The sequence below is a fragment of the Haliotis rufescens genome, unplaced genomic scaffold, assembly GCF_023055435.1.
Source record: "Haliotis rufescens isolate VD_foot unplaced genomic scaffold, xgHalRufe1.0.p SCAF_56, whole genome shotgun sequence".
Lineage (NCBI taxonomy): Eukaryota > Metazoa > Mollusca > Gastropoda > Lepetellida > Haliotidae > Haliotis > Haliotis rufescens.
In genome coordinates this window covers 256,394-268,252 of record NW_025964290.1, presented here as the reverse complement: position 1 = coordinate 268,252, position 11,859 = coordinate 256,394, and the positions used below count along the sequence as shown (strand labels likewise).

Sequence of the window (11,859 nt, the reverse complement as noted above, 5' to 3'; positions counted from 1 at the left end):
ACCCTGAGCGTTACGATCGGATAACAGCAGGATGTCTACATATACGTGTCGTATACACTTACGGATAAACGTAATATAACCCATACTTTGTACCCGGGTGAAATCGGTTATATTACTATGGAAATGTAACTCGAAGCCCTCACTACCGATATCGAAGTTAAACCAACTACCGGTTAACCCAATCGAACACGCCTTTCGTAACTCGCTCTCTAGCCTGCGAAAATAAAGAAGGTATCTTTCAACAAAATGGCGGAAAACGTGGAGAAAATGCCCGTAGACGAAGACGGTGATGATGTTGATGGAACCGAGGAAGCCATGGACGCTGAGGGAAACTCAGACTCTGATAGCTCGGACAGTGGAGACGAAGATCAGCTTGAACAGAAAATATACGAGCTCCAGCAAAAGGTTTCACTTATAGATTTATTCTTACCCCTAGAGTCACGAGTATTTCTGATAAGAATCGCCAGTGTTGCTATTGAACAATTGATCACATTAAACATGTTGAACACACACAAGTGTGAAAATGCTTATGCTTACTTATTGTGTATGGATTTTGATTGTATGTCCACTGGTCATAACATAATATGTCAGGTTGATATTTCCTGACTGTCTTCTCGTGTGTAAACATCGAAACAACATTGTGAAATCTGGCATCTTAGATACAGTGTCAGTTTGACTCTGAGTACAATTGACTAAAGTTACTAAAGCTTCACAGTATGTGATGCTTTCAATATAGGTTTAGGTGCAGCTTCCAATCTGAGTCTGCAAGAAAATCAGAGTAGATGCTAATTTCTGATTTAAACATGTTTTAAAGGGGCACTGATCTAACGCAATTCCCCGTGACTGGTTGTTGCCTTTGTTATTGTTTTTTCCTAGTGAGTATCCGGCTGTATAGCAGAAATCTAGACTAGTTCGCCACTTCTGTTGCGCCAGTCGTAAGAGCATTAGTCACTTTTATGGGTACCGATAGTAATAAGGGCGTATGGTCACATTGATCAACAAAATGAAATACAGTTTTCGAGATAATGTCATAGCGACTGATTTACGACACCCATTGTCTGAAGAACATTTAATTGCAAAGGCTCATTACCCGGGAGCCATGACATCTTTATGCCTTGAAACACTTAATTGCTGTTATTTATAAGATGCTAATCCTATTTGTTAATCCCCATTTTTGTGTACATCGACCGTCTGCCATCCTGAACGAGATGTGCAAGTATGTCACTGATGATTTACTGTTTACATTTATAGTAATTACTTACTAAATGTCAGGTGACCTTGGCTATATAAGCCTTGGTCCAGAGAGGAGAGAAAGAAAGGTCTTACCCTTAGCCTAGCTAGGGTTAGGCTGGGTGCTCCGGGGCACCAAGACAACAACCACAACCACTATGTGCTGACCTGGCACAAAGTGTCTTTTGTATGTATATATCTACATGTATAAAGTAAAACTGTATATACCGCAAGCCATCGTCTCCAAGTTGTCACTTACTACTGAGAACCATACGTCGGCCTCTTGCATATACGAGTATGCAAATTGTTCATTAATCAACGTCAGACCGACACGCGTTGTAAATAATAAGGAAATGTAGGTATCTTTGTGGGTAGCATCGGTAATGGTGACGAAATTTTGATAAGTCACTTGCTTGGTAATTTTGCGATTTTCGTTTACACTATTTTGACTTGCAACACAAAGTAAATATTTCACCTGAGCATTGCTTTTTTTATAGTGTGTATATTTTTTTACTGTCAAAATGTGTAACATATTTATTAAACTTCTAAATATTCAGTTATTTTACAAAGTGACTGAAAAACATTTCCATCTGTATTATTATGATAACGAATTCCAAACATTTTGATGTTTAATGTCATCACCAAGAGACTGAAAATGTTACGTTGAAAAGTAAATTTCTATGTTGTTTGGCTTCTAATCCTACATAATAATCTGTTGTTATGTTTGTAGGCCCTTTTGATCGTCTTAATCAATCTGGACAGATTGTTTACTCAAAATGACTGAAATATTTACACATTTTATAAATTGCCTGAGAGAATCACATTTTACAAATTGACGGTAATATATACACGCTTACAAAGGAAAAGACCTGTGAAAACAACGTCTATCGTGCATTGAAGAATTTCCCAACCAAGATGTAGAGAAACAAGAACGAATCAGTTCAAATGAAGGAAAACAAAATGCAAATACCATAATTACAACCTACCAAATTTATGTGTATAAATTTTAGGCAGCTTCCTTATTCGAGGAATGTATCCGTGAATATCCACACAAAGGAACAATATCCCACTCGTCTGCAGCTGTACAAAGAAACTTATTCGATGTCACGTGTCTCTGTAACAATCAAATATTTTAAAAGATATATACCGTTACGGGATATTATAACCCGTGTTCGTTTCTCAACTGATCACTTGGATTGTTTCAGGTGTTTCACATAGGTGTCAAGTCTCAAGGGTCGGCTGAGAAAGCCCACGTGACAACTATTTTCATAACGTCCACGGTTCCTAAAAAATCCATTGAGTGATAGATAACAATGATCAATCAATCAACGTATTATCAGTTAACCCTTTGAACAAAGTATGTTGTTTTTACATCAGCACTTCACGCCATGATATGAGTGTATTCCCTTTGTTTTAGTAAACCTAGACATGTAAACACTCACTTTTGACATATCCATTGTGCAAGATAACAGTGATTAATCAATCAGCGTATTTTCTGTTAATCCTTTGATAACTAGGAACGATCCGTTGATTTACAAAAAAAAGTAAATCAACTGATCATTCATCTCTTGCTGGGCCGCCACGTGCATATTACATAACACACATTTCACCTCACTTCAAACCTGGATTTAGATTGAATAATTACCCCAGACACAATAAATGCCAAATGGGAATCTTTGTCAGGTAATCTAAGTGGTGCTACCACTAATTGTACCTGTAATAAATTCATTAACTGAGCATCAAGTGAATGACGACAAATACACAAGTGTAGGGTTATACGAGAAAACGTGGATGACAACAAGGGAATAGTAATCGTATTATCGACGCAATCCGAAATCCGAAAATGCTTTCACTGCATGGATACTTTTTTTAGTATTAAACTATAACCATCTGGGGTATGTCCAAATGACGACATCCGATGAGCTCCACCGTTCTTTTTGTCTGTTTGTTTAGGCTGAAGAAATTAATTAACATGCGCCCTTTGTCGAAATCTTTATAGATCACAGTTAACCAATCAGTGTTTATGCAAAAATGCGTAAAACAAATATTGCCTCCAGCCTCCAAGTTTATTTAGCTGTCCTTGCAGACGGTAGCCAAGTCTCTGGTCACGCTCAGTTGCGTTGCGTATCATCCGGGTACTCACGGGGAAAAAACAATAACAAAGGCAACAACCAGTCCGGGGAATTGCGTTAGATCAGTGCCCCTTTAAGGCGATTAACATTTCACAATTGTATGTGTTTGAAAGTGGACCTATGAGTTTTAATTCTAATTATTGCTTGTCTTTAAGAACCAAAATAAAAAGAAATAAGTTGCCTTCTGCGCCTCACAATAGTCACAGTTTTCACTGTGGACCAGGTGCAGTTTCTCCAATCTGTTGCATTTTACCCGTTGCCATTTTTCTTGAGGTGACGTTTTAGCTCTGGAAGATGGGAACAAGTTTCCACCCCCAAGGTGCTGGGCCTGTATTCTTGCATTGCCTGTATTCTTGCATTGCCTGTATTCTTGCATTATTTGTGTTCTTGTTCAGTAGGTGTCCAGGTGATAATGTTTACATTAGATGGTTCCTACCTACACATACACACACAATGTTTACATTAGATGGTTCATACCTACACATACATACACAATGTTTACATTAGATGGTTCCTACCTACACATACACACACAATGTTTACATTAGATGGTTCATACCTACACATACACACACAATGTTTACATTAGATGGTTCCTACCTACACATACACACACAATGTTTACATTAGATGGTTCATACCTACACATACACACACAATGTTTACATTAGATGGTTCATACCTACACATATATACACACACAATGTTTATATGAGATGGTTCATACCTACACATACACACACAATGTTTACATGAGATGGTTCATACCTACACATATATACACACACAATGTTTATATGAGATGGTTCCTACCTACACATACACACACAATGTTTACATTAGATGGTTCATACCTACACATACACACACAATGTTTACATTAGATGGTTCATACCTACACATACACACACAATGTTTACATCAGATGGTTCATACCTACACATACACACACAATGTTTACATTAGATGGTTCCTACCTACACATACACACACAATGTTTACATGAGATGGTTCATACCTACACATACACACAATGTTTACATTAGATGGTTCATACCTACACATACACACACAATGTTTACATGAGATGGTTCATACCTACACATACACACAATGTTTACATTAGATGGTTCATACCTACACATACACACACAATGTTTACATTAGATGGTTCATACCTACACATACACACACAATGTTTACATGAGATGGTTCCTACCTACACATACACACACAATGTTTACATTAGATGGTTCATACCTACACATACACACACAATGTTTACATTAGATGGTTCATACCTACACATACACACACAATGTTTACATCAGATGGTTCATACCTACACATACACACACAATGTTTACATTAGATGGTTCCTACCTACACATACACACACAATGTTTACATGAGATGGTTCATACCTACACATACACACAATGTTTACATTAGATGGTTCATACCTACACATACACACACAATGTTTACATGAGATGGTTCATACCTACACATACACACAATGTTTACATTAGATGGTTCATACCTACACATACACACACAATGTTTACATTAGATGGTTCATACCTACACATACACACACAATGTTTACATGAGATGGTTCATACCTACACATACACACACAATGTTTACATTAGATGGTTCATACCTACACATACACACACAATGTTTACATTAGATGGTTCATACCTACACATACACACACAATGTTTACATGAGATGGTTCATACCTACACATACACACACAATGTTTACATGAGATGGTTCATACCTACACATACACACAATGTTTACATTAGATGGTTCATACCTACACATACACACAATGTTTACATTAGATGGTTCCTACCTACACATACACACACAATGTTTACATTAGATGGTTCATACCTACACATATATACACACACAATGTTTACATGAGATGGTTCATACCTACACATACACACAATGTTTACATTAGATGGTTCATACCTACACATACACACACAATGTTTACATTAGATGGTTCATACCTACACATACACACACAATGTTTACATGAGATGGTTCATACCTACACATACACACACAATGTTTACATGAGATGGTTCATACCTACACATACACACAATGTTTACATTAGATGGTTCATACCTACACATACACACAATGTTTACATTAGATGGTTCCTACCTACACATACACACACAATGTTTACATTAGATGGTTCATACCCTCACATATATACACACACAATGTTTATATTAGATGGTTCATACCTACACATACACACACAATGTTTACATTAGATGGTTCATACCTACACACACAATGTTTACATTAGATGGTTCATACCTACACATATATACACACACAATGTTTATATTAGATGGTTCATACCTACACATACACACACAATGTTTACATTAGATGGTTAATACCTACACACACAATGTTTACATTAGATGGTTCATACCTACACATACACACACAATGTTTACATTAGATGGTTCATACCTACACATACACACACAATGTTTACATTAGATGGTTCATACCTACACATACACACAATGTTTACATTAGATGGTTCATACCTACACATACACACACAATGTTTACATTAGATGGTTCATACCTACACATACACACACAATGTTTACATTAGATGGTTCATACCTACACATACACACAATGTTTACATGAGATGGTTCATACCTACACATATATACACACACAATGTTTACATTAGATGGTTCATACCTACACATACACACACAATGTTTACATTAGATGGTTCATACCTACACATACACACACAATGTTTACATTAGATGGTTCATACCTACACATACACACAATGTTTACATGAGATGGTTCATACCTACACATATATACACACACAATGTTTACATTAGATGGTTCATACCTACACATACACACACAATGTTTACATGAGATGGTTCATACCTACACATATATACACAATGTTTACATGAGATGGTTCATACCTACACATACACACACAATGTTTACATGAGATGGTTCATACCTACACATACACACACAATGTTTACATTAGATGGTTCATACCTACACATACACACACAATGTTTACATTAGATGGTTCATACCTACACATACACACACAATGTTTACATTAGATGGTTCATACCTACACATACACACACAATGTTTACATTAGATGGTTCCTACCTACACATACACACACAATGTTTACATTAGATGGTTCATACCTACACATACACACACAATGTTTACATGAGATGGTTCATACCTACACATATATACACACACAATGTTTACATTAGATGGTTCATACCTACACATACACACACAATGTTTACATGAGATGGTTCATACCTACACATACACACACAATGTTTATATGAGATGGTTCATACCTACACATACACACACAATGTTTACATGAGATGGTTCATACCTACACATACACACACAATGTTTACATTAGATGGTTCATACCTACACATACACACACAATGTTTACATTAGATGGTTCCTACCTACACATACACACACAATGTTTACATTAGATGGTTCATACCTACACATACACACACAATGTTTACATGAGATGGTTCATACCTACACATATATACACACACAATGTTTACATTAGATGGTTCATACCTACACATACACACACAATGTTTACATTAGATGGTTCATACCTACACATACACACACAATGTTTATATGAGATGGTTCATACCTACACATACACACACAATGTTTACATGAGATGGTTCATACCTACACATACACACACAATGTTTACATTAGATGGTTCATACCTACACATATATACACACACAATGTTTACATTAGATGGTTCATACCTACACATACACACACAATGTTTACATTAGATGGTTCATACCTACACATACACACACAATGTTTACATTAGATGGTTCCTACCTACACATACACACACAATGTTTACATTAGATGGTTCATACCTACACATACACACACAATGTTTACATGAGATGGTTCATACCTACACATATATACACACACAATGTTTACATTAGATGGTTCATACCTACACATACACACACAATGTTTACATGAGATGGTTCATACCTACACATATATACACACACAATGTTTACATTAGATGGTTCATACCTACACATACACACACAATGTTTACATGAGATGGTTCATACCTACACATATATACACACACAATGTTTACATGAGATGGTTCATACCTACACATATATACACACACAATGTTTACATTAGATGGTTCATACCTACACATACACACACAATGTTTACATTAGATGGTTCATACCTACACATACACACAATGTTTACATTAGATGGTTCATACCTACACATACACACACAACATACATCACAAGCTACAACCTCTTGATAGTCACTCACTTCTTTGGAATACCCCGGACAGATATGTTCATAGGTTTTATCAAAATGAAAAGATAATCTCTGAATGTAATCTTAATGTTTTACAGCGACTGATATTCAGTAGGATTTTAGGCTTTTAATTACAGAGTAACATGTACACTACAGTAACTGCTAATTTGAAAGTATGCTGTGTTATGTTTTCACAGTACAGTTAGTAATGGTTTTGGGTATGAATGTACTCACTCCCTATACACTGCTATAGATACTGTCAGTTTGTAAAAGTCTGCTCGTGCAAATCCTGTGTTTACTATTCTGAATCTACATGCTGATAGGCACTCAATTCTTAAATCAAGATTAATCACTGACATTTGTTCTCATTGTGTTGCGAGTAACTCATCTTAATTGTGAATATAGTTTTTGAATATGTTTCTTGCTGTGTTCAACATTGGATGTTGTATTTCTTGTGGATTTTATTCATGTTACGAAACTCAAGTCAGGTGATTATAATTAAATTTTCATTGTGTTCATTGAAATTCCTGCATTCTGATTAGCTGAATTGGTCACGTGTTATTGCATTCATTCCACAATGAATGTAAAAAATTAAGCCACGCCCACCGAGACGCACTACTTTTATTACTGCGGAATGTCGAGGAATCTCAATATTACAGTCGAGGGAAACTCTCCATACTCTGTGTTTCAGGTGACTGAGAATCCCTACATCTATGATCTTCACACGCAGCTGATCACGACGCTCCGCCAGGCAGGGGAACTAGAACAGTTGCGGCAAGCCAGGGAGAAGATGAGTGAAATATTCCCCCTCAGTGAAGGTAAAAATGTGGCAGTTTTGAAGGGGATTGACCTTATTGTCAATATGCGTGATATGTGTGTTTCTCTCCCCCCTGCAACCTAACCCACCCAACCCACCCAACCCCACCCCCTTGGTGCCCCTTGCCACTGCTATTGTGTAACCATGGTAACTCAGTTTGTCCTCTCTACTAGAACAGTGGTTGGCGTGGCTGAGAGACGAGGTGCCCCTTGCCACTGCTATTGTGTAACCATGGTAACTTAGTTTGTCCTCTCTTCTAGAACTGTGGTTGGTGTGGCTGAGAGATGAGATGCCCCTTGCCACTGCTATTGTGTAACCATGGTAACTCAGTTTGTCCTCTCTTCTAGAACAGTGGTTGGTGTGGCTGAGAGACGAGGTGCCCCTTGCCACTGCTATTGTGTAACCATGGTAACTTAGTTTGTCCTTTCTTCTAGAACTGTGGTTGGTGTGGCTGAGAGATGAGGTGCCCCTTGCCACTGCTTTTGTGTAACCATGGTAACTCAGTTTGTCCTCTCTTCTAGAACTGTGGTTGGCGTGGCTGAGAGACTAGGTGCCCCTTGCCACTGCTATTGTGTAACCATGGTAACTCAGTTTGTCCTCTCTTCTAGAACTATGGTTGGCGTGGCTGAGAGATGAGATGCCCCTTGCCACTGCTATTGTGTAACCATGGTAACTCAGTTTGTCCTCTCTTCTAGAACAGTGGTTGGTGTGGCTGAGAGACGAGGTGCCCCTTGCCACTGCTATTGTGTAACCATGGTAACACAGTTTGTCCTCTCTTCTAGAACTATGGTTGGCGTGGCTGAGAGACGAGGTGCCCCTTGCCACTGCTGAGGGAGATCGATCCAAGATGGAGAAGCTGTTCAAGCAAGCCACAGAAGACTACTTGTGTGAGTAATGAGTGTTTCCCAATATAGAATGGTTTGGGATTTCTGTTGTCATACAATGATGTGTTTAAATTCCAGTTGTGCTATCATTGTGCTTGAGTTCAGCAAACAGATCCAATGCTGTGGGACGTTGAACTGTGGCACTATGTGTTGCTTCAATATCACAATAGACGCGACGTTAAACCCCAGTAAACCCCATTAAACCTCACCTTCAATATCCCATGATTACAGAGCCGGGGTGTGTGACTTTGGACTGTGGCTCGTCATACTGCTGAAGTATCACAATGATTATAGTGACTTTCTTTTATCATCCAAAACTGGTTCCCACTGGAGATATCCTTGGGTGAGATCAAGCTACATTGTAGATATCGCTGCAATGTAATTGCATCACAATGCTTTGCAGACCATTGTGACGTCATTGGTTACCATGACGTCGCAATCAAATGACATCACTAATGGCTCTGCTACTGAAGCTGTTAGCAGCACTTTTTACACTTAAGACACTGCTTATTACTATTTACAAACTGAAAAAGTTGGAAGAATGATGTTGGATGATAAAGAAGATCACACCCTCGTGTCTTTTGACATCAAGCCTCAGAGTTTTTCCACTTTTATCAACTTGTGTTGATATATTTTATATCAAAAGACTCTAGGGTTAGATTCTCTATCTATCAAATTCCTTTTTATATATCAGCTATCTCAGTTTGGTTGGAGTACGTGCAGTATGCGATCGGCGGGATGGGGGCAGAGGATGGCATGCAGAATGTCCGGGCTGTGTTTGAGAAGTCCATCACAGCGGCAGGTCTCCACACCAGTCAGGGAGCCAACATCTGGGAGGCCTACAGAGAGTTTGAGAATGCTGTACTGGCCGGCCTCATGGTGAGTTGTTATCAGCTGTTTGTTTATAGATGTGGTTAGCATGGTTACAGCCTCCGCCATGGACAGCTCGGATTACTGTATTTAATGAGTATAATAAAAGATGTAGTTACCATGGTTACAGCCTCCGCCCTGGACAGCTCGGATGACTGTATTTAATGAGTATAATAAAAGATGTAGTTACCATGGTTACAGCCTCCGCCCTGGACAGCTCCAACTACTGTATTTAATGAGTATGCTAAAAGATGTAGTTACCAAAGTTACAGCCTCTGCCCTGGACAGCTCGGATTACTGTATTTAATGAGTATAATAAAAGATGTAGTTACCATGGTTACAGCCTCCGCCCTGGACAGCTCCAACTACTGTATTTAATGAGTATGCTAAAAGATGTAGTTACCAAAGTTACAGCCTCTGCCCTGGACAGCTCGGATTACTGTATTCAATGAGTATAATAAAAGATGTAGTTACCATGGTTACTGCCTCCGCCCTGGACAGCTCCAACTACTGTATTTAATGAGTATGCTAAAAGATGTGGTTACCATGGTTACAACCTCTGCCCGGGACAACTCCGGCTACTGTATTTAATGAGTATGCTAAAAGATGTGGTTACCATGGTAACAGCCTCTGCCCTGGACAGCTCCGACTACTGTATTTTATGAGTATGCTAAAAGATGTAGTTACCATGGTTACAGCCTCAGCCCTGGACAGCTCCGACTACTGTATTTAATGAGTATGCTAAAAGATGTAGTTACCATGGTTACAGCCTCAGCCCGGGACAGTGCCGACTCCGGAGCAAGAGGAAGCCTTCGCTGCCCAGAACAAGCGGGTCCAGAATCTGTTCAGGAGGCAGTTGGCTGTACCCCTGTTAGGTAAGTAACCATGGTGATTGTACTCAACCGTTTAATGCCTGTGTTTTGCCCGTGTAATGCCTGTGGTATGGCTGTGTTGCAGACATGGAGGAGACACTGCAAGAGTTCGAGGAGTGGAGTGGGGGCCAGGCTGAGAGTGGGGTGAGGCAGGCCTACGTGAAGGCTGTTGAACTGCTGGACAGACTCCGGCCACTGGAGGCAGCACTTGTAAGTACACGACATAAACTCCCTTGCTTCACAGTGCAGAGTACAAGGCCCTGATGGGGCATGTCTACTGATCTGTATGATGACATTGGACAGAAGGATTCTAACCACGCCAAAACATTGAAAACATTCACGGGAACGCTCCACTTGTTTAGGTGCGGTGGCGTTTTGGACATGGACAGGTGGCGCACGGGGCCGATGAACTCTGACCCTGGGCTTGTCACTTTATAGTCATGCCTTCATACAGAGCAGCCATGTTGTTGGCAGCCTCTAACAGTGTCAAATCAGGGCACAGTTGCATAAAATTAGTCGAAAATTTAATAAAGCCAAATGAATCATAGTCAAATAAATGTTATGTTGAAGGTAGATCGGTATAGAGATAGATCTGTATGAAAACACTTGACACTTATGCT

At 39.0% G+C, this 11,859-nt stretch overlaps 1 protein-coding gene across 2 annotated transcripts in view; it reads left to right on the top strand.

The window, feature by feature from the left end:
* Positions 1–215: 215 nt before the first annotated feature.
* The window catches only part of LOC124125098 (squamous cell carcinoma antigen recognized by T-cells 3-like), a 51,935-nt gene continuing 40,291 nt past the window's right edge, over positions 216–11,859 (top strand). The window contains exons 1-6 of one of the 2 annotated variants that reach the window (XM_046488424.2): positions 216–405; positions 8,488–8,614; positions 9,396–9,500; positions 10,192–10,376; positions 11,137–11,242; positions 11,325–11,449. In XM_046488424.2, coding sequence (XP_046344380.2) covers positions 247–405; positions 8,488–8,614; positions 9,396–9,500; positions 10,192–10,376; positions 11,137–11,242; positions 11,325–11,449 — 807 coding nt within the window. In that variant the 5' untranslated portion in view covers positions 216–246. The remainder of the gene's footprint in view (positions 406–8,487; positions 8,615–9,395; positions 9,501–10,191; positions 10,377–11,136; positions 11,243–11,324; positions 11,450–11,859) is intronic. The other variant, XM_046488425.2, reaches the window with a different exon arrangement.